General features: G+C 39.5%; 1 protein-coding gene across 1 annotated transcript in view; it reads right to left on the reverse strand.

The window, feature by feature from the left end:
• LIN7A (lin-7 cell polarity scaffold A) overlaps positions 1–24,761 on the reverse strand; it is a gene marked incomplete at its 3' end in the record, with an annotated part of 122,811 nt that overhangs the window by 46,489 nt on the left and 51,561 nt on the right. The window contains 2 exon segments of the mRNA XM_027769708.1: positions 19,410–19,619; positions 21,971–22,042. Of these exon segments, the coding sequence (XP_027625509.1) occupies positions 19,410–19,619; positions 21,971–22,030 (270 nt within the window).

Below are 24,761 nucleotides of genomic sequence, written 5' to 3' on the forward strand. Positions count from 1 at the left end.
GAGGAAAAAGAAGAAAGTAAAAAGGAGCCATGTAATGGACCAAGAGGACCTATTTTTAATAGTGTTAGGAATGGCCTCTTTGAAGAGTGACATTTAAACTGAGATTAAGGATAAGGAAGAGTCACTCATATCAGAGGAAAGAGCTTGTGTGAAACTACCAAGGTGAGAAAAAAAAAAGAAATAGAAGGTTTGTGGATATAATAGAAGGGAGGACAATTGTAGATACCAGAGACTGTACAGAAAGGTGGTGATTAGCGGGGAATGGTGAGAAGGGCTCAGGGAAAAAAAAATTAACAGACACCAGAATAAAAAGTTATCTGTTGAGGATGATGTATATGTTAATATCTGACATGATTGACATGCTCTGCATACATGCTTTGAAGAACCATATTCTACACTGCAAAGATGTACAATGATTAAATGTAAAAAAAATTATACAACAAAAAAATAAATAAATAAGAGTGTTCATGACTTACCTTGTAGAAGTAGCTGAAAAATGACCAGGGTGATTAGGTGATAAAGAATTGGATAAGGTGTGGCTGAAGAGGTGACAGGGAGTCAACCAATAGAATCTTACATGCAGTACCCAAAAGTTTTCATTTTATTTTAGGGCACTAGGATTCTAATGCAGTACATCAATTCTGAAACCTGGTGATACGCCAAGAATTTCTGATATCTCCTGAGGCTATTGACTAAGAAATGAATTATATTATACTTTTTCTGTATTTTATTATATATATATATATTTTTTCTATATTAAAACTTTCTGTAACCTTAAATTACTTGACTAAAATCTGGGAGCTGATAACAACACTAGGGGCAATTTTCTTTCTTTCTATTGTTATTGTTAATGGAAATTTTAAAGGCTTTTTAAATTGTCAATTTATATTTTTAACATTTCAGAAGGGACTTGACTTACTAAATTTCAAGTTTATAGATTTAATCAGAATTTAAGAATATTCTAACCATAATGTGGTCACTATTGTTTGGGACTCAATTTTATCATTTGTGAAGCAGAAATAGCAATCCCTCTCTCACAGAGCTGTTCTGAAGATTACATTTTAAAAAATACATGAGAATATCTGCCATTATGCTGTATACCTTTTAAATACCTAGAAACTTAATTTTTTTTCCCCTTTAAGTCAGATGGCAGTCTCTTCCTATCTTATAGTTTTACCTGCACATAGAGCTAAAATCCCAGCTCAGCTTAAGTCATCCACACTGCTTTGTCTTTGTCATGGTCAGTAAAAGTCTCCCACCAAATACTTCAAATCCATAGGCAGACAGACCTCTATTACTGCCCGATTGATTATGGGCAAGGCACTGGACTTCCTGGCAGTCTCACAGCTGCAAAACTAAAGTAACAACACCTATCCTTCCTACCTCTCCTAACAGTAATTAGAATAAAAAGATAAATCATAAATATAGCACTGACAGAAATAAGACTTTATGTTCCCACAAAAACACAGAATTATTGATATATTTATATATATATATATAAATATATTTATATATATATAAATATATTTATATATATATATATAAATATATCAATAATTCTGTGTTTTTGTGGGAACATAAAGTCTTATTTCTGTCAGTGCTATATTTATAATTTATCTTTTTATTCTAATTACTGTTAGGAGAGGTAGGAAGGATAGGTGTTGTTACTTTAGTTTTGCAGCTGTGAGACTACCAGGAAGTCCAGTGCCTTGCCCATAATCAATCGGGCAGTAATAGAGGTCTGTCTGCCTATGGATTTGAAGTATTTGGTGGGAGACTTTTACTGACCATGACAAAGACAAAGCAGTGTGGATGACTTAAGCTGAGCTGGGATTTTAGCTCTATGTGCAGGTAAAACTATAAGATAGGAAGAGACTGCCATCTGACTTAAAGGGGAAAAAAAATTAAGTTTCTAGGTATTTAAAAGGTATACAGCATAATGGCAGATATTCTCATGTATTTTTTAAAATGTAATCTTCAGAACAGCTCTGTGAGAGAGGGATTGCTATTTCTGCTTCACAAATGATAAAATTGAGTCCCAAACAATAGTGACCACATTATGGTTAGAATATTCTTAAATTCTGATTAAATCTATAAACTTGAAATTTAGTAAGTCAAGGCCCTTCTGAAATGTTAAAAATATAAATTGACAATTTAAAAAGCCTTTAAAATTTCCATTAACAATAACAATAGAAAGAAAGAAAATTGCCCCTAGTGTTGTTATCAGCTCCCAGATTTTAGTCAAGTAATTTAAGGTTACAGAAAGTTTTAATATAGAAAAAATATATATATATATAATAAAATACAGAAAAAGTATAATATAATTCATTTCTTAGTCAATAGCCTCAGGAGATATCAGAAATTCTTGGCGTATCACCAGGTTTCAGAATTGATGTACTGCATTAGAATCCTAGTGCCCTAAAATAAAATGAAAACTTTTGGGTACTGCATGTAAGATTCTATTGGTTGACTCCCTGTCACCTCTTCAGCCACACCTTATCCAATTCTTTATCACCTAATCACCCTGGTCTTTCTTCAGCTACTTCTACAAGGTAAGTCATGAACACTCTTATTTATTTATTTTTTTGTTGTATAATTTTTTTACATTTAATCATTGTACATCTTTGCAGTGTAGAATATGGTTCTTCAAAGCATGTATGCAGAGCATGTCAATCATGTCAGATATTAACATATACATCATCCTCAACAGATAACTTTTTATTCTGGTGTCTGTTAATTTTTTTTTCCCTGAGCCCTTCTCACCATTCCCCGCTAATCACCACCTTTCTGTACAGTCTCTGGTATCTACAATTGTCCTCCCTTCTATTATATCCACAAACCTTCTATTTCTTTTTTTTTTCTCACCTTGGTAGTTTCACACAAGCTCTTTCCTCTGATATGAGTGACTCTTCCTTATCCTTAATCTCAGTTTAAATGTCACTCTTCAAAGAGGCCATTCCTAACACTATTAAAAATAGGTCCTCTTGGTCCATTACATGGCTCCTTTTTACTTTCTTCTTTTTCCTCAGTAACACATTATCACAGCGCTTAACTATAAGGGAGTGTTATATTCTGCAGTAGAAATTTGTGTTCTTGGTGTATTTTCCCTTCCCCTTGGCTTTCTTTAGCCCATACCTGGGAAGCCAAAACGACTAAAAAATTAGCTGGAAGCTTTCCTCTTTAAGGCAGAAAAGATGGTGGCATGTTTTCATATCATTTTTTTTTTCATCAAAGACTAGATGAGATTGGGGCAAGAGGAAGAAGAAAGAGGATACTGAAGGACTTCATTAAGTGAAAAGACAATAAAACAAAGTACATCAAATGGGAAGGTGAGGAAGAATTTGTATTGTCAGAACCAGGAGCAAAGTGGAAAATATTCAGCACACACTATTTTGAGTGTGGAAAACCAAAATGTCCACAGCCTGTGGACGACTGGTTCTATTCTGTATCTCTGGACACCTGTAAGCTCTCTGGATTTATATGTTCACATTGTAGAAGGCTGTATATGATCCCAAAGATACCAGGTCCCACACCCTATAAGATGCAAATGTTAACTTACATAGAAAAAGGGTCTTTTCAGATGTGATTAGGATGTGGAAATGAGGAAATTTTCTTGCATTGTCTCAGTGGATCCTAAATGCAATCACAAATGTCATTAAAAGAGGAAGGCAGAGAAAGATGTGCAATAGAAGAGATGGTAGCATTATCATGGAGACAGAGGTTGGAATAAGGCAGCCACAAGTGAAAGGATGGAAGCAGTCACCAGAAGCAGGAAGAAGCAAGAAATAGACTGTCCCAGAGTCTCTAGAGGAAGCACAGCCCTGTTGACATCTTGGTTTTGGGCCAATGAAACTTACTCCATACTTCTGGCCTTCAGAATTTGGAGAAGACACAGTGCTGTTGTTAAAGCCACCAAGATTGTGGTAATTTGTTACAGCAACCATAGGAAACTAATACACACAGGAAGTTAAAATATCACTGCTCTGACAAATATGGAACTTAAAATCATCCAGTGAATTTCCATTACGCTGGGATAAGTGGTAGATATATTGTCACTGTTACATATACCTTCATGTGAGTGTAATTATTATTATTATCATTATTTTCTATCTACCGAACAGAAAGTTGCATGAGAGTTATAACCCTTCTGTTTTGTTCACCACTGTGTTCCTAGGGCTTAGCTCAGTGGCTCACGCATAATAATTCTACACATAACGGCTGAATGAATAAAAAGCATTGCTAAAATAGCAGCATGATAATGAGAAAAAACACAAGCAACAAATGGGAAAAATAACTATGAGAAAGACTGCACCAGTAACTAAACTGAATAGTCAAACACCCATTGCCAGCAATCTAAATTTAGGTCAATCTGATCCCATGTGTGGGAATTAGTCCCCCATCTAAAGACTTGTACTTTTCACACTGACTAATTGTGTGTTCTGGCATTGGTACATTTTCATTCCGTTTTATCAGCATCATCTCAGTGTGTGCTGAGAGCTCATTTGGCCTGTTAACATGTGAGAATTAATATGAGGGGACATCAAAACATTCATAGAAAAATAAAATTAAAACACACATTTATTTTTTGGTGCATGGAAATTCTGCAATCCATGGACAATTTTCCATAATACCCATTTTTCATAAACTTACTGAAGACTCCTTATATACCCAGTGCCCAGTCCTGCAGCCTCAACATTCCCACAGGGTGGGAATGTTCTAGTCTGTGACCTGCTGTTGCCTGTCCTATTGGGATAGCCCACTATTTCTCTTCTTCTAAAGGTAAATGGTCTTTTATCATGAGTCAACTGAGAATGAAAAGGACCAGAACATCATCCGCTCAATGATGCAAAATACACTGAACCATACTGGGATCGTCTGTGTCATTCTGAAGGTGACTGGGATAAAACTTCTCTTGGCTCCTTCATGAATGTGAGTGAAGTGTCCCATGATGCCATCCGAAGAACAAAAATTTTTATCACTTAACTGCAGTTCCAGTTTACATTCCTGTTTAATTATAATTCAAACAACCTCCCACCCAGATGCTGAGAAAGGTAAAGATGCTGTTAACCACTCCTGAGTAGACAGAGAATGGGAGAATAATAACTTTTTTTGAGGCCTCTTAACTAGAATTAAGTTGGGGATCTCACAACAATCTCACAGGGAGCAGCAGACCAGGGTCTGCTCTTCCCCTCTTTACATGTGTGGCATAGGGTTATTCAGGCAGCTGAGAGACAAGGGCTGTCCAGCATATACTCTGCTGCCCCTTGCCATGTCAAAGGACAGGTTAGCAGGTACAGAACAATTAGAAAAACAATCAAACTCTTCACACTGTCTCGATATTCTGAGCCATGTGAATTAAACTCTCATTTCTCCAAAACACTATTGTCCTTTGGAATGGGCCTTAGGCTTCTAAGTGGCAAATCTCCCTATGCGTAGCTGAGAGAAACGACTGACCTTCTTTCAGCAAAATGTACTGGAGGCCAGGCAGTAGTGCTGCATGGGAATATCCTGGTGTGTGCTTCCTGCAACCAGTGTGTATACACCATGTCCATGATCCATGCTAGCTGAGGCTGGGGGTGGATTGTGGTGTGAAGACCCTGTTGGGTGTAACTGTCTCCCTGTCTTTCTCTGTCTTTTTTGATTCCTCATGAAACAAATAAACTTTAAAAACTCCACTCATATACAAACCCGTAAATGTTAAGAAGTCTTCATTGTTTCTGTATTATACATTACTCATTCGTTAATGACCCAGATATTTATTTACTCTGCAATTATTATTAATAAAGTCAGATGCCTGAGTTAGAATCTCTAGCTCTGCCATTTAATAACTGTAGGAGACTGGAAAGTTATTTAATCTCTTCCTCAGTTTCCTTATTTATAAAATGAGAATGATAGTAACAGCACATACCATAAAAAAATCATTATGAGGAAATAATGAATTCATTATGTAAAGTACTTACAGCAGTGCCTGATGTTCAACAAATATTTATGGGGCTTCAGCCATGTACAGAGGATAAGGCAATGAAGCAAAATTACTGCTGTCAATGGACACATTTTACCATGGAGTTTAAATTTTCATAGAAATCTTGGAGTATATTTCATAGCAATTAAAAGGAAATTTTGTTTATGTTTTCTCTTTGTTCAGATAACAGATAAATAAGATTTTAATGCAGTTTTTCCCTCTGGGATACTGGAACACAACTCTAGAGTTCCAATTTTTGTTTCATTCTCATTCCACACCTGACAGAAATTCCGTAAAATAATTTGAGCTGTGACTACTCACCCTTGCCTTGGCATAGACATTTGCAAAATGGGATAAAAGCCAGATTCCAGGAGAACAATTTATTTTGTTCCATCTCTAAACTTTTACTCATTCATCTGCTATGCTTAAAAATCAATTAGCAATGTGCATACACTATATTGACAGCTTAATTTAGGTTTAACTACAGATTTAGGCAAATTTAACTGCAATTTCCCTACCAATGGTGCTCTAAAAAGTTTGGATTTTAGAAGATGATGAAAGCCTCTTTTCAATATAACATATATATATATATTATAATTTTTGGGGGGGAAAGGTTTGTGCTATAGGACATGTGTGCTATCTAGAGAGACAGAGAGAGACAGAGACAGAAAACAAGAAATCACTCCCCAGGGGGGATGGTCACACCGCAAACTCTTCTCCTCCATCCTCCTCTTGAGATCTTGGGCATGCACGCACATGCACCAGGCGTGAGTTTAAGCCACCGGGTCCAGGACTCGAACCGGGGTAGACTACATGGGAGTCCAGCGACATAGCCATTATACTAACTACTGGTCCCTTCAATGTGACATATTTTTAAAAACTCTATGCTTTTTATATTTCTTTCCTGGGCCATCCATTCCTCATCTGCCTTTTCTTTCATCATATCAGGGATTGACATTTTCAGACTGTCTCCCTTTTCAAAAGAAATTATTATGAAGTATTGAGTTGTCGGAAATGTCATGACATAGTTTTTATGTTTTTCTATGCCAAAATGTTTCATGAATTTTCTGGTGACCCAATAATTACATACTGAGAATGATGAAAATAAATGTTTAAATGTTTCATGCACCTTTTACTCTACTTCCCCCAATAGTAACATTTTGAAAAACTGCAGTATAATATAAATAACAAGAAACTGGCATTGGTATAATACACAGAGCTCACTGGGATTGGTTTTTGAAGTAACAAGTTTATTTGATTTGGCAAATATCAGTTGTGAGTTATAATCACAGTAAAAGTTGAAATTCATTTTTTGTGTATAAATTGGATGTGTGTGTGTGTGTGAGAGAGAGAGAGAGACAGAGACAGAGAGAGAAACAGAGAAATAGAGACAGAAATATTCTGGCCTTGATATGGAGCAACCCAGAACTAAGCAACCTTGAAGCAACCCAAAGCTGATAACTGCCTGAACTTTCATTCCCCCACAAACTAACTGTCCATCCCCAGAGGCCTTGAGCAAGTTAGACTCCCTGCTTCTCTGCCAGCTAACATTAGGGCAGACACTGAGCCCTTACCTTGATAGGACACTCCAAGTGTATGGAAACTGCCCTTCCCCAATTCACCCATAAAATACTGTGTCCAACTTTCAGCCACGGCTGGAGATTTAGAGAGTTAACTCCTCCACACCTGCCAGTGTAATAAAGATTTCTATCTCCCCGGGTACTGCTTTCCATTCCTTGGCATCTGGTTTTCTGCAACATTTTGGTACATTGACCAGGAAACTAAATCAGGCTGGCCATTTGAACCACTGATATCAGGGCTTCTTCCTTCTGGATGGGCACTATGGAGTGAAGAGATAGGTGTGTCCCTGTCTCATTTTGAAGGGATCCTTCAGCTGGGATGCCCGCCCCAAGGTCAAGTGTTTTTGGATCATTGGACTCTGGGTGGAGAGAAGAACCAACTCCTGGACCCTGATGCATTGACCCTGGTCAACTACAGAAATCTAGTAAGCCTCCTAGGATCTGTAGAGCCCTAGTCAAACCTACTCAGATTGAGTAGAAGAGGAGACCTGATCACACTCCTTTGGTTGCAGGACCAGCAGTAAGGGTTCATCTGTGTATGGCTTGTGTGGGGAGGGAATGCATAACTTCTGAATGAGAGTGTGAATGTCTGTGGTGGGGAAATGTGTTTGTGGCTCCATGACCTTGGCTACAGAGTATGATTGAGTCCACACCTGTGGTTCTGTGGTAGTCCCTAAATGGTTAAACGGCAAAATTGACACTGCGGGTTGCTGTCCCATCCTCTGCGCTCAATCTGGTGGAGGATTTATATCCAATTGCCTATTGCCAACGGACTGAAAAATCCCATGAGGGACACAGCCAGATGGACGCTTGACTGGATCCCTCCAGGGAGCACTCATTCCTTTGTCTGCTGCAACACCATTCACGGGAGAGGGACACAGAGGCCAATGGGAGGGTTTTCCCTGTAGAGGTGAATGGGCAGACTAGTGAATGTCAGGTCACCTCTTCTGTCCTAGGAAGCTAGAACATGAGTTCCTCCTGACTGTAGTGCAAAATGTCCTCCCAGAGTCCATCCTGACTCTCCTACAAAGACTTCCACGGCACAGCAAAACCTGCCCTCTCTGTCTGGGAAAAGGGAGGGCAGGAATCGCCTGCTACTTAGACAAACTTCCCTCTTCAATTATCTTGGCAGACTTCTGTACCCTCATCCTTCTCCATTCTACTTGCTATCCACCTCACGAATACCCCGCCCCAGCCCCAGGGTATCCACCATTGGAGTACTGGGAAGATGGACTCTAGAGAGAGACTACTGTAGTCATTCTGATCACAGCCCTTGGTCGAGGCCTTCCTGAAACCTTTAACACCCTAACCCCCTATGCTACCTGGCCTTTCTGGTGGCACTCCCAAGAGCTGCACAACTCTTGACTCTCTGGGCTTGGGCTTACTCCCAGGAGCCTTCATTCTTTCAAAATCTCCTTATCAACTACTTCCTCCAGTCAGTGATCTTCCTAGCTCTCTGGAGGGTAAAGGTCTTTGATATCTGGAGAGATCGGAGATATTTGGGCCACATTGCTTGGTGCCACCATGGGAAAACCCCAATCCCCAATCCAAGTAATCCAAACCCATTACGCTGGATTGTATGATAGTGAATTTCAAGAAGGACTTCTTGGGTGACTATGGGTGAATACGAAACTGAAAAAAATTGAGAGGTCTTTGTGAGGTAGAATGACTCTCTTTCAAAGTAGGATGGCCACCAGAAGGAACCTTATATCTCCCTACCATGTGAGCTACTGGCACCCCAGACCACCCCAGTCAGTTTCCCTATGCTGATTCCTGGCTACAGATAGCCCAAGTTACTCCATCATGTGTGCGCATCTGCATGAAGGGGAAATGCACTATTTTGGCTGCCCATATCCTGCCCTTAGTGCCAGACACCAAACAAAAGAAACCCACAACTCCAATCCTGTAGGTCCCCCCAGAAGAGGAGCCATTAGCAGCTCCACTTCCATATGTCTTGGCCACCAAATTGGCAAATGAGACTCCACCACCATCTGTTTTTCCAGGGCCTGAAGAGTACCCTGAGGAGCCAGCACTGGCTGGGGGGGGGGGGGGGGCACCCCCATTGCTCCAGTCCTGTAAAGTCCCCCCAGAAGAGGAGCCATTAGCAGCTCCACTTCCATATGTCTCGGCCACCAAATTGGCAAATGAGACTCTACCACCATCTGTTTCTCCAGGGCCTGAAGAATACCCTGAGGACCCAGCACTGGCTAGGGGGGGGAAGCCACCAGCTGTCCTGAATCCCACACCTTGACCCCGCCTCACCCACTGTCACCCGGGGAGCTGTTGTGGCCTGGGGCAACCTTACCTTTCAGATGCTTCTTCAGGAGACCCGAGGACCCCTCAGATAGGTTCACATGGGACCATCATGGAGAGCAAAGCAACTCTCTACTACCAACCCTTCACCACCACCCATTTGCTTAATTGGAAACACCACACACCCTTCTACTCAGAGCAGACACAGGCAATGGTAGATCTCATGGAATCTATACTCCAAACCCACCAGCCTACCTGAGATAACTGTCAGCAATTACTCCTCACTCTACTCAACATGGAGGAATGACTCAAAGTCCTTTTGGCCGCAAAGAAGTGGTTACAAGAGCATGCCTCTAATGATGAGGTAGATCTGGAGGCTTGAGCTGAGACTGCCTTCCCAAATGTAAAGCCTGACTGGGATTTGTCAGTACTGAGGGTGACCATGCCCATCTCGGCAAGTACGGAGAGGTACTGCAGCAGGGAATAAAAGCTGGTGCAAAGAAACCTACCAACATAGCTAAAACCTCAGAAATAATTCAGAAGACGGATGAGCTGCCAGGGCAATTTTATGAAAGGTTCTGTGAGGTGTACTGGATCTATACTCCATTTGTCCCTGAGAGCCCAGGAAGCTAGTGAATGATTAATGCCGTCTTTGTCACCCAATAGGCCCCTGACATCTGTAAAAAACTCCAGAGGCGGGAAGGCTTCACTGGGATGTGTGCCACCCAACTCCTGGAGATTGCTAATTGAGTCTTCGTGAACTGAGATTGAGAGAAGATAAAGGAGGTAGATCAGTGAATTAAGCAAAAGGCAGCCCTGTTTGTCACTGCCATTAGACTACCAGATACCCCACCAAGTCCCAGATGGGGGCCAAAAACTGGCTGCCCTGGGCTCAGACCAATCCAATGTACATACTGCAAAGAGAATGGACACTGAAAAGGGGAATGCTCCAAGAAGAAGACAAACCAAGGGAGAATGACCAAGAATCCACCAGAAGCCCTCAAGACCTTCTACCCAGAACCCACAAGAAACCTCCTGATCCTGATGGCATCAGAATAGGGCTGGCTGACCAGACTCTGTGATCCTGGGTCCCCCGAAGCCCCTGGTCAACTTCAAAGTGTGAGAGGGGCAGCCAATGGCATTCATGGTAGATACTGGAACTGAACACTCCATTGTCACCCAGACCCTGGCCCCCTGTCAGGCCAAAAAGTCACCATCATGGGGCCACTGGAAACATCAAAACTCAGCACTTTTTGATGGACTGGGGGGCACCTAGTTACCCGCAAGTTCCTGTACGTGTCTGACTGCCCAGTTCAATTGCTGGGAAGAGATTTATTGACTAAACTCAGAGGGCAAATCACCTTTGACTCACCAGGTTCGGCTGCATTGACTGTCAGTACTGCCAAAATCCTAAGTGTAACAATGCCCCATGAGAAGGAATGGCTAATATTCACCCCCAAGGGACCCAGAAGAGAAGATGAAGTACTTTCTTCCCTTTTCTTCACTTGTTAAGAGACTTTCTTGCAGTTTGGGTTGAAGGAAGCCTGTTGGAGATGGCAGTTAACCACCCACCTGTAGTAACTGAGCTGACACCTCTGGTGCAGCCTGTGCACCTTTGACAATACTAAATAAGATGAGATGCCAGGCTGGCCATAAAGCACATCGACTGGCTCAGGGAAGCCAGAATCCTGGTTGAATGTCAAGTCTCCCTGGAATACCCTCTTCCTCCCTGTGAAGAAGGGGACTACTGCAGACTATTGACTGGTCCAGGACCAGCAAGCTGTGAATGCCACCATAGCATCTCTATATCCCACCATATCAAATCCATACACTCTGCTGAGTGCTCTCCCTGTGGAATTTGAATGGTTCACTTGCCTGGATCTCAAGGATGCCTTCTTTTGCTTGCAACTAACAGCTATCAGTCAATTGATATTTGTCTTTGAATGGGAAGATCCAGACAGCCAGAAGAAAAACTCAACTCACCTTGACCCAGGACCTCCAGGGGTATAAGAATTCTCTGACCTTGTTCAAAGAAGCATTTGCTATCGACTTAGAGAATTTTCAAAGTTGGGAGACTCGGTGTGCTCTGCTCCAATATGTGGATGACCTCCTGCTCACCAGAGTGACCTGAGAAAATTGCTGGAAGGGAACTTGAGCACTGCTCGAGCTTCTCTCCCAGGCCAGAAGTAAGGTCTTGATGAAGAAGGCCCAAATCTGCTGTACGCAGGTACTATTCTTAGGATTCATTTTGACTAAAGGACACCATGCTCTCAGGCACAAGTGAAAACAGGTGGTATATGAATTGCCTCAGCCCACAATCTAGAGACAACTGTATGAGTTCCTAGGAGCCACAGGATTCTATAGAATTTGGATTCCAGGTTTTACTGAGAAGGCTAAGCCACCATATAAACTACTCAAAGGGCCAGACAAGGGCCCCTTTGAATGGGGACCCCTCCAAGAACAGGCATTCTGGGCTCTCAAGTCAAGTCTTGAGAAAGCCCCAGCTTTGGGGCTCCCAGATATCACCAAAGAATTCAATCTGTTTGTGTATGAAAAAATTCAGACAGCACTAGGAGTTCTGACTCAGCCCATTGGACCTTGGGCGAGACATATCACCTACCTAAGAGACTCAAACCAGTGGCATCTGGATGGCTCCTCTGCCTGCAAGTCCTTGCTGCCACTGTTGAATTGATAAAAGTGGCAGGCAAATTAACCTTAGGCCAGGTTATCAATGCCTAGGTCCCTCACTCGGTGACCACCCTGATGAACTCCAGGGGATATAAGTGGCTAGCCAGCTCTAGGATGGCCCACTACCAATGCTTTTTGTTTGGAAATCCTTGAACTCTACATATCCTCAACCCTGCCAATTTCCTCCCTTCCATTATGGGGCCTCCTGACCATGATTGTGAAGACGCCCTCAATGAGGTCTTCTCTGGATGCCCTGACCGGGTAGACACACCGTTGAAGGCTCCCAACCTCACTCTCTTCACTGATGGCAGCAGTTACACACAGGATGGAACTCAATATGCCAGCTATGCAGTTATCTCTCAGGAAATGGTGATCAAAGCTGGAGTACTGCCCCAAGCGTGGTTGGCTCAGCAGGCTGAACTCTGGGCATTAATCTGAGCCCTGAAATTAGCAATTGGTAAGAGGAAACATCAATACAGATGCCTTTTCCACTCTACACGTCCATGGAGCATTATATCAAGAGTGAGGACTCCTCTCAGCTGAAGAAAAGATGATTAAAAATAAAGAAGAAATCTGCCAATTGTTGGAAGCAGTCTGGGAACCAAAGGAAGTGGCGATCATCCATTGCAGAGGACACCGGGTGGGGGGGAAGGGGGAGGACCTGTCACTCTGGGAAAACAATTAGCAGACCAGGCATCCAAGGCAACCACCAACCAAACCTCGATGGCTGTAACCAGAGTGTTATAACTCATAAGTCTTCCAAAAGCCTCCTTATACCACCAATGGACATCATTGAGAAAAATCAGTAGGAGCAACTCTGGAAAAGGATAGAAGTTGGTGACTGCCAGATAAGAGAATATACATACCCCAGTGCTTGGGATATTTGTTGGTAAAGCAGTACCAAGAGTTAACTCATTGAGGAAAGACCAACCTGGAGAGTTTACTGGGCAAATACTATTTCTTGAGTCACCTACCATCATTGTGCACAATTGTGAGCATATGATGTGAGACCTGTTTCAGAAATAACCCCACCCAGGGGCCAACTTGGCCAGCTGGAAGACAAGTCACTGGGACAACTCCCTTGGAGTTGCTAGAGGCAGACTTCTCAGAAATATGGCCATGCTGGGGCTAAAAGTACTTACTAGTCCTGGTCTGTACTTACTCAGATTGGGTGGAAACCTTCTCTACATGAACTGAAAAGGCCAGAGAAGTCACTCAAGTCCTTCTTTCTTTCTTTTTTTTTTTTCTCTTTTTTTAGAGGTTTTTGCTATAGGGTGCATGCACTCACGAGAAAGACAGAGAGACAGAAAGTGAGAAATCACCCCCCCACACACCCCCCGGGGAGATGGCCACGCTGCAATCCCTTCTCGTCCATTTTCCTCTCAGGATCTTCAGCATGCATGCACACCTGCCCAGCATGAGTTTAAGCCATTTTTTCCAGGACTCGAACCACAGTCGACTACATGGGAGTCCAGTGGCATAGCCATTACACCAACTGCTGGTCCCCACTCAAGCCCTTCTAAAGGCAGTTATACCTTGGTTTAGGCTCTACCTCATGATTAAGTCAGACAATGGCCCTGCTTTCTTGGCAGAAGTCACATGGGCAGTGACAAGGCTCTTAGGCATAAAATGAATACTTAAATACTGCTTACCAACCTCAGAGTTCTGGGAGGGTAGAACAAATGAATCATACCCTCAATTCTGCCCTAGAAAAACTTTGTCAGGACACTAGGTGCCCCTGGGTGGATGTCCTACCACTGGCCCTGCTCTGGGTTCAATGCACTCCACAGAAGCAGGGTTTTACTCCTTATAAGATTCTGTTTAGCTGACCACCCCCTTTAGTCACCCAGTCCAGAACGGCTGATGTTCATCAGCTGGGCGAGGCAGCCCTGACTCAGGATCTGGTGGCCTTGGGAAAAACTTTAGAGGAAATAGCCCAATGTAACCTTAGAAAGAATGCTGTGAAAAAACTGTTAATGAATTATGAAATACTAAAAATTAGAAAGTATATATTATACTCATTCAGGAAAACTGTCTCATGAATAGAGAACATAGAAAGTAGTAGAGGCTATTTACCTGCCTTCAGGATATAAAGTGACAGATGTATGTAAGGTAGGGGTTGAGGGGATACAGCCATCTCAGCAAAAATCCCATTTGAAGACATAGATGCCCAGATTCACAAAGTTAAAAGGATAGCTTGGGGCCAAGTATTCCAAATGTCTGCATAAAACACCTATTTTGAAATACTCTTGTCAGGAGGTCTTTTAATCTTTCATTAGACCTTCAAATGATGAGCACTTACTGTCTTATGATTCAGTATTTCTCTATTTAAAGAACTAAGCGTTTAAAAAGCTCTCTGTTATAATAATCTGAAATCTGCCTTTTCTGAGACTTCTACCCATTTGTCTTTATTCTGTCATCTGGCATCTTGCGCAATGGAAGACAGTCATCACTCCCCTGAATATTCTCTTCTCTTCTTTAACATGGTCCTCATACACAAGATGGCACATCTCTGGATGGGTTTACTGTTTTTTACAAGGGTGGAATCACAATTAGAACATAACAGGGTGTGGACTGAACAGCATGCTTGAGTTGGACCAATATCTTTCTATGTTTTATGACATAAGATATTTATATCAATTTCTCTACAATATGCTCCCCACCCCACCCCCCTGCTTTCAACCATTTGCCGTACATTTTACTTGAAACCAACTGCAGGTTCTCCACACCCCCTATAGGTTACAAAGTTAGGTAATGATTTCCTGATTCTGCACATACATAGCTAGTTTTCTAGGCATAGGAGCAGAACTTCATGTAGATTCTTATTAAATTAGGCCTATTGTACTATTCAATTGAGATTTTTTTAAAACCTGATTCTATCACTAAATGTATTTACTGTCCCCACTGGCTCTACATTGGCTGCAACCTCTATAAATAGTTCTTTCTCTAAACTGCTGAGGAAACACTTGAGCATAAAAGGGCGAAAAGCAGTTCATTGTACAACTATAAATTCTAACCGTAATATTTTGACCTCCTATTACATTAAATGTATTGGGCTATTGGAAAAGTCATGACACATGGAAAATGTGTCATGACTTTCTGGACAATTCAATGATTCAGCAGTAAGTTTTCACTGAGGGTTGACATAAAAAGTAGCCACATGGGACCAGCAGATTGCATAATGGTTGTGTTGTTGGACTCCCATGTAGTCAACCATGGTTTGAGGTCCAGACCTGGTGGCTTGGAAATCATGCCGGATGTGTGTGCATGTATACCCACGGTCCTGGGAGGAGAGTGGAGGAGAAGGGACTGTGGCATGGTCATCCCCCTAGGGTAGAGGGAATTTCTTACTTTCTGTCTCTCTGTCACTCTCTGTATTTCTGGCAAGTGCACATGCCCTATAGCAAAAAATTCTTTCTGAAACAAAGGAACAAAAAAGAAAAAAAAAGAAGTAACCATACATAGAAGGCCTCTGTATTTTCTGTGAATCATAGTAAGTGGTTCAATGTCTAATTTATAAACATCCCATGGAAAATTTCTCTTGGGGCTCAAAGATAGAAAATATTTTTCTCCTAGTGATGGCTAAGCTTGTATAAATTTCCTTCTGTTTTACTTCTGAGATAGTGAGAGAAAATATCACTAGCCCAATTGTTATATCTTTTCTTTATTGATGTTTATTGACTTTCCCCCTTTCAATGCTACTTCACTGTCTAACATTTCATGTTAACAATTCTTTTTAAAAAAGAATTATTTTATTTAGCAAGCCAACAAATCTGGGACTTGGACTGGGGTTGGCCATGCAGGAATCCAGTGCCCTTAACCACCACGCCACCTGCTGATCTTTCATTTCAAGGATTCTTATTAATATACTTCATCTTTCCCCCAAATCATATCATTTCCTGTCTAAAAGCAAGCAGGGTATTAAACAAATAAACAAAGCTAATCATGTTTCCAGATGTCCAGTGTTTAAAGGTCCATGGAATAATTTCTTTACTGTTTAAATAAGACAGTTGAAAATTTTCCCAATAGCAATTTTACTGAGGTAGCTAAGGTTCACTTCAGCCTTCTAAATCTTTTCCTTCCAAAATTTGTTCTGAGGGTAGAATAGCATGTTCTGAAATTTTTTCATATTAATCTCCCCAAATGATACTTTATTTCAAAGTAGAAATAGAAGTCATTTGACCATTTGCTATCTTTTCTTTTTTTGGTCTTTCCATCAAAGAATAATTATTTTTCATTAAATACTGCTACCTGCCTGGGATAATATATACTAAAAAGATCTCTGGACTTAATGTTAGAAGCTCAGGGTTCTAAAATTGAATGAGCTATTCTTTGTGTGACTATAAAGCAGTCATTGGGTAATGAAGTTTCTCATTTACAGAAAATTACTTTTGGATGAACACCTGATAAATACTAGACAATGTTAAAATGTACATTAATTTTAAACACTTTAAAATAGGTAGTTCATAATATATACTTTGATTCTATGGATGTGTAATATTTTAAGCTCCAGCTTTAGGTGTTGAATGAATTAGTCCAAAGCAATCAGCCAACATTGCATCAGAAAGGCAACATTCTAGAGCGGGCAACTGTAAGAACAGTTTGTATCTATGTCATGGAACAAATAATCTTTACTCACTAGCAAAAATATGTCAAAATTGATTTTCTTTGCTGGAATTAGTGGCCCATTACCCGGCATAAAAAGTGTTATAAATGAAATTTAATTGGTAAATTAAGGGTTTTAAATATATGTGGAATATTAAAATCCTTTGGAGGCCTTGCCCACTTTTGCATGAACAGCGTATATAAATCTTGAGACCCATAGTCTATGTCCCAGGATGAGTGGCCCAAGTTGGATCACCGATTCATTCTACTTCCAACTTAGATTAGCAGGATTTCTGACTTTCAGATGCTGAATAGAAAGGTGACAAAATCCTGACCCTGGACTGTTGTCTCATTTGCCTTACGTGAACCTTTTTCCCAAGGTTGTGACTGGAACAGCTGAATGGACAGAGAATTGGAATTTCATCAAATTTATGGAGGAGGCGATATAAGTTGATTACTGTTGCTTTGCCAGTCAAGGTTTGATAACTTATGCCTATGAGAGTAGCAAGGTCATTAACCCTCATGCAATTCAACCTTCTTCAGTTGTTGTAGTTACTCATCAAAGATGTATGTGATCAACTTATCACGGGACAATTCTCCACAGATATTTGCCTCACTTTAATCCTCACCAGAGCCCTTCAAATAAATTACTATTCACATTTTTCAGATTAAAAAAATTGAAGGGTTAGGGTATCTTAAACCATAATCATGGATATTGTACAATCTGATCTGTCTGATTCTGTTATTCCAATGCTCCCTGTCACTTCCCAGTAATGTCTGAAGGTCAGCCAAGGAATGAATGAGAGATTATGTTTCCTGCAAATGTATGGGTTAAACAAAGGCTCTTTTGCTCCCTCAAAGTCGACTACTTATCAAAGCGACTTCATCTGTATTTATTGTTGCTTTATAAAATTGTAATTACTATTTATATATATTTTATACAGTTTTTAAATTCATATTTTCTTTTAATCTACCCAATATACTCGGAAATAGTAAATTCACACATTGAGGAACTGTATGCACCTCACTCTGTGTGACCTAATCGTGTGACCTCTCTCTGGAGCTCCCTACCGAAAGCTCAACTCTGAAATTATCAGTTGAAATATGCTTTGAAAAAGTCATAGTTATCTAAAGGTCAATATGAAGCTCATCTCAAAGCATTATTGCATAGAAAAAAAAGTAAATGAAATGGCAATTTTAGAATTGGAATGCTGAAGTGATATAAAATACTCCTAGACTGACAAACTTGGTGTACATTAGAGCATGGTGGAGTTGAATAAATAGTTACTAAAACTACTAGGTTCCACAAAACTACTAGGCTAAAAATAAAAAAAAAATAAAGAAAATTAAAGACACACTCACACACACACACACACACAGTAATTTTACTCCATAATTACCAATATAACATCACATTCCAAATGCATTTTATTTTGGATTGTTGTGTTTGAAGCATAAATCAATATGGCCACAAATAACCCAAATCTAGTTTATATATTAAATCTTAAGTTCCTAGGAAAAAGCTCTCTGGTTAATAGAAAGTAAACATTGATATGTTCCTTTTATATTTATGAAATTTATACTTTTAGGTTATTTATGTTTTGTATAAGTGGAAGATATGAGGAGAAAATTATTCCTTTCACATGAAGCTATTGTCTCAGCAACTTGTTATTAAATGTGGCAATAATGGCATCCAAATAATGGAAGGGTACAGAAAAAAAAATGTATGTCCATATTTTTACTTTAAAATGTTATACATTTTATTTTAGTGTCTTTTGAAAATTAATGTATATAAGTGATTACTAGGACATGCTATCAAACTTGTTTAGGGGAGAAGCCAATATATTTCACTAGCTATACACTTGGCTTAAACTTTTAGCCATTATTGTTATATAAACATTAAAATTATCCTTCTGTAATTAAAATGAAAACACACACTGAAGTGGAGTTTTAGCCTTACTGTTAAAATGTGTGTATTTCAAATACACACTTTAGCATAGAAAGTGCCTTGACATTATGTTCTTCTAGCTGTTAATTCCATTAGAGTACTATGAAGAGAAATTCAACTAGCTGGGATCATTTCTTGGGGTGATTTCCTAACTACTTGATATTTATGATATCTGAACAAGACAAAATGAGACATTAGAACATAAAACCACAGCTCTTACAGGATTAATATTCACTGATGCATCTGGAGCATTGTAGACGCAAAATTATTATTTGTTTTAGGATCTCAACATGGACTTCAAAGATAGAAGGAAAAAAAAAAAAGAAAAGAATGAATTTAGGGAGAACATTTTCTGGTTATTTTATGAACATACCACTCCATTCACTGAGAGCAGCTGGTCTCCTCTTTTGAGGCCTCCGTGTCTTTCAGCCACCCCTCCAGGAATGATGCGAGAGATATAAATGGGGGAATTTTGCTCCTTTCCTCCCATCACGTTAAAACCAAGGCCTTCATCAGTCTTTGGCAGTTCGACTACCCGGGGGTGGGAATGGCCTTCACTAGCTGCAAAAGCTGCAACTGTTGCCTGAAAGAAAAGATGGTCTTTTGATAATAAAGTGAGGATGATAAGGCGAATCACACACTTTGCAGTGATAGCTCAAGCGACTTCTCATATTTTTATAGCACAAACAGGAGGCCCCTTTCTTCATTTCGGTGCAATCTGTGATCTCTTTCTTTGGCAAAGCCCCTGACCCCAGCTATGTCCATCTTTTCAGAGCTTACCTACTATGACAAACATTTCTCTTCTTAAAAATCTTTCCCAATTACCTTGGTTAGATGCAATTCCCCCTTTTCCTAGATTCCAAATAGCTTTCTACTGCCTAGCATTATAATTATTTTGTACACATGTCTCTTATAATCATCTTAAGGACAGTGCTGGTGCTTTGTGCTTGTTTGTGGGACACACAGTCTAACCTGGTACTTGCACATAGATGTTAGTGTGTGTTTATTCAGTAAACTGAAGAGCTCTTATAGGTGTATAGACATGTACTTGTGAATATAATTTTGCAATTGCCACACCACTGGCTGAGAAAATTTAAGTTGTTTTAATTGAGAATGCCTAAGAGAAAATAAAAAATAAAGTAAAATAATAGCTTCAAACAGATTATCGTTATTTCTTACCAATAGTCTTTACTATTAAGGAAGGGTGACTTACCTGGCACAAGATCTTTTCCCTCTACAGTTTACATTGTTTCAACTACTATAACCAGATAGGCAAAAGGAACAACCCATGCTTTTATATCTAAATGCATAAAGCATCATTTAATATGAACATGATTTATTTTAAAAGTCATATGTTCATTTATAAAACAAGTTCAACAAAACAACTTACCATTAGTTCCTACCCCTGAAGAAATAAAATGACTGCATTTAAGTCATTTCTACCAAGAAAAGATTATCTGCCTGCTTTTTATTTTCCACTTCCATCAACCTGCGTTAACCCTAGTTGATTAGATGACTACTCTAAAGTGATTTACTCAACACTGTGAAAATATTGATTCCCAACTACTGTACATTCTTTTCCACACGCAGCATTATCACATCAATTTAGCATTATGCTACTGTCTGCATTTAGTGAAAGACTGTGAATGATATGAAAATAATGGCTCATTTTTAGCTACATGCATTTGCTCATGCAAATCTTATCGTCATGCATAGGTTTTAATGGCGGACATGGATGCAATGCAGACAGCCCAGAAACAACCAGAAAATATTGTGCTATTGCAACATTATGCTGCTCTCCTGCTGTTCTACATGAATAAGAAATGAGAATGGTAAAACACTACATAATTCACTTTCCCCTTAATTAAACCACGTAGGGATCATTTTTCTATGTGTGTTCCACTTCAGTACAAGCAAAGCATGACGTAATGATAATAACACCCTCTTTTTGCCTGCGTTGAAAAGAAAAACAGACAACTTACAAATCTACAATGTCTGCTACAGAAAAAAGACTAAAAACTCAAGACAGAAACCAAAGAAGTGATCTAACACAAAAGAATTTAGGAAGAAATTCTGATGATTTTCACTGATTCTTATTTCTTATACATGTCAGAAAGAGAAAAGCTTTTAAAAATTAAATCCTGTTTCTCATATAACATTTCTGTGTTTAAAAAGTGAGAATTGCATCAGGAGTTTTATTTTTAAACTATTGTTTCCTAATGGTCTATTTTCCAGAAAATTTCATAATCCTATTTCTGTAACATTTCCATTAGTAGAGTTTCTAAGAGCTCTGAATTCGAGGTTTTAAAAAGCAAATGAGGTCACTACCACAAAAGGTGACAGGCTGCCTCCTTAGGTCAATGTCACATTCTTTTAGCAATCCCCACTGCTTAGTTGACTATAAAGAAGCCTAGATCAGTGGGTGTCAGGTATGTTCTTTTCATGTCTAACGTAAACCAAAGTCTTTAGACGTATGCAAATAAATCATGAGCCAAATAAAATACAGGTTTTCTGTTTCTTTCTTTCTCTTTCTTTCTCTTCTTTTTCTCTGTTTCCTTCTTTCTCTTTCTTTCTTTCTTTCTTTCTTTCTTTCTTTCTTTTTCTTTCTTTCTTCTTCATTTTTTGTTAAAAGAAATGTGTCAGAAAACCATGTAGTATTTCATATGATGAACCAATAGATTTGCTTGTGCCAAATGGACATTTTGTGAATTTAATGAAATCATTCTCCTTTCTTAAGCTACAGAAGCAGCAGAAACGTTCGATTTTCCATTAGGATTTTTACCTGGGAAGTAGTACTGGTTCTAGACTCTGGGCTGCCACTGATGTCTAAATTCTCTTACAGTGTACACACGAGAATACCTGAAACACACACGCGCACAATCAATTACTAGATCACTGGGGTCGAGCGCATTTTCAAAGTTACTCAGCCCTTACCTTCGCTGTGGCTCTTGCTCGGAATTCAGGACAGCCATTAACAGTTATGGTTTCATGCATGTATTGATACACCTAAAATGTTCACAGAAAAAATGTGTAAGAACATTAAGAATAACAATCTTTCAGTGCACATCAGTCAATACATTTTCATTGTAACACAGTTCTCTTATCATAGGACAGTTGGGTTGGTACAGCAGTAACACTATGCTCTGTGATGCTGAAGCCATGTGGGAGTGTCCTGGTTCATTCCAGAGATCTCCCTATCCATGCCCCTAATCCTGCCTGCCTGAGGCTGGGAGCAGATCATGGCATGAAAAATCTCATTGAGGGTGACTGCTTCTCTCTTTGTTATGGAAGAAATAAATAAATAAAATTAAAAATAATAACTCCTATCACAAAGTAAAATAAGTCTTAATCAATTATTTGATGATTTGAACCAAAATATCTTCTATTCATTGGTGGTGGGGGGATTTGATCAGGACAGGCAGTAACTTTAATTCAGAAATTTTAGGGACCAGCAGGTAGCATAATAGTTACATTACTGGACTCCTACATGGTCAACTGTGGCTTGAGTCCCAGACCTGTTGGCTTGAAATACACCGGGTGCATGTGTGTGTGCGTGTGTGTGTGCCTACCCTCCCAAGAGGAGAATGGAGGAGAAGGAATTGCAGTGTAGCCATTCCCCCTAGGCAGTGATTTCTCACTTTCTGTCTCTTTGTTTCTCTCTGTCTCTCTAGCAAGCATACATGCACTATAGCAAAAATCTCTCTTAAAAAAAAAGCTTTAAATTTGTCCATTCATTTTTATCAAATAGAAAATCTCTTATATTCGGTTTTATAAAACATAAAAATTATTTTCTGTCATTAAGAACATTTTGCTAATATATATTTCTCTAGCTCTCAAATAAGTGATAACAATTATTGTGTGGTTCCTTCTTGAGTCTTGGAAGCACATTAAAATAGTTTTATTTTGGGGATAGCAAGTAGCGTGGTGGTTGAGGGTGTTGTACTCCCACATGGCCGACTGTGGTCCAGGTCCTGGACCTGGAGGCTTACTTTCTCACTTTATCTCTCTCCGTCACTCTGCCTCTCTCTAGTCAAATTTTTAAAAAATAAATAAAGTAAAAATAAATTAATCAAAAAAATAAAATAAGTTTTATAAATTAATATTCCACAAAACTGGGATAACAATATATTTTCCTTGGCCCAAACTCTATCCAGAAGGCATGTTACTGTTAAATGATACACATCATAATTTCAAAACTAAAACTTCAAACTTAAAACACTTAAAACTAATCTACTCGGTGAGTCTATTTTGCTTTGAGAGAGGTGGGTAATCTAGGAATCCTTTAATAATAAAGATAAAGATGGTATTCCCGAGCAAAGGTGAGTAAAGTAAGAGATTCTTAGAACAACGTATCATCTATGATTTACATTAACATGAACTAGAAAGGAAGGTGGTAAAATCTGGACCCAGAGTGAGGTCATAGGAAGCATATATGTTTTGATGACTAGTGAATCTAAGTTTAAGACTAGAAAACAAATGGGGAAACTATCTTTGTTTCACAATGTAGATCCTCCTTCCACTCATCAGAAAAATGGGTAAAGAATATTGGGAACCAGCAGTTAGCGTAATGGCTATGTCACTGGACTCCCACGTAGTCGACCGTGGTTTGTGTCCCGGACCCCGTGGCTTAAAACTCACACCGGGCGCGTGTGCGTGCATGCCCAAGATCCTGAGAGGAGAATGGAGGAGAAGGGATTGCGGCGTGATCATCCCCCCTGGGGGGTGATTTCTCGCTTTCTGTCTCTATGTCTCTCTCTGTCTGTCTGGCGAGCGCACGCGCCCTACAGTGAAAATCTCTCCAAAAAAAAAAAAAAAAAGAATATTTACTAAGTAGGATCATTTTTATTTGAAATAATACTTTCAAGGTGTCTGGCACCTAAGGGCACTCCTTAAGTGGCAAATATTGTTACTAAAAATAAGTTTAGACATAATTATGGAAATCATTTAAAAAAACAGTAGGACAAATGTTTTTCTTCAAAATTGCCAGGATGAGATGATCACATCTTCATAAGTGGTAAAACAAATTGCTTCATCTTAAATAAACTGAAGTATGGAGAATAACTAGTAAATGGTAGTGTGGGAACCAGCAGTTAGGGTAACGGCTATGTCGCTGGACTCCCACATAGTCGACCGCGGTTTGCGTCCTGGACCCGGTGGCTTAAAACTCACGCCAGGCGCGTGTGTGTGCGTGCCCAAGATCCCGAGAGGAGAATGGAGGAGAAGGGATTGCGGTGTGGCCATCCCCCCTGGGGGGTGATTTCTTGCTTTCTTTCTCTCTGTCTTTGTCTGTCTGGCAAGCGCATGCGCCCTATAGCAAAAACCTCTCCAAATAAAATAAAATAAAATAAAATAAAATAAAAAATAAAATGGTAGTGTGAAGAAAACTTGAAAAAACAAAATCAAATGGGTTGGATGATGCTTATTTTTGATTTAAGTAATAAACTTGTAGAAATAGAGTACATATTGCATAGAGGTAAAAGCCTATTTGATGCTGCAGTATTTTAGGGGAGTGAGTTATTAGCTATTTCAGTTAAAAATAAGAAAACTGCAGTTGAAGGTTTCAAGGGTTGTTTATATTAATCTTATTTTACATAGTTAAGCAAAAAGTTAGAGTGAATTGGAAATGTGATTAATCCATTCATTCAATAACTACTCGGACTAATCTCTTCCCTGACATCTTTGGCTGACTCATCATTTCTCAAATACATTTAGCTGAATCCACTAA

The sequence above is a fragment of the Tupaia chinensis genome, unplaced genomic scaffold (genome assembly GCF_000334495.1).
Source record: "Tupaia chinensis unplaced genomic scaffold, TupChi_1.0 Scaffold000085_1, whole genome shotgun sequence".
Taxonomy (NCBI): domain Eukaryota; kingdom Metazoa; phylum Chordata; class Mammalia; order Scandentia; family Tupaiidae; genus Tupaia; species Tupaia belangeri.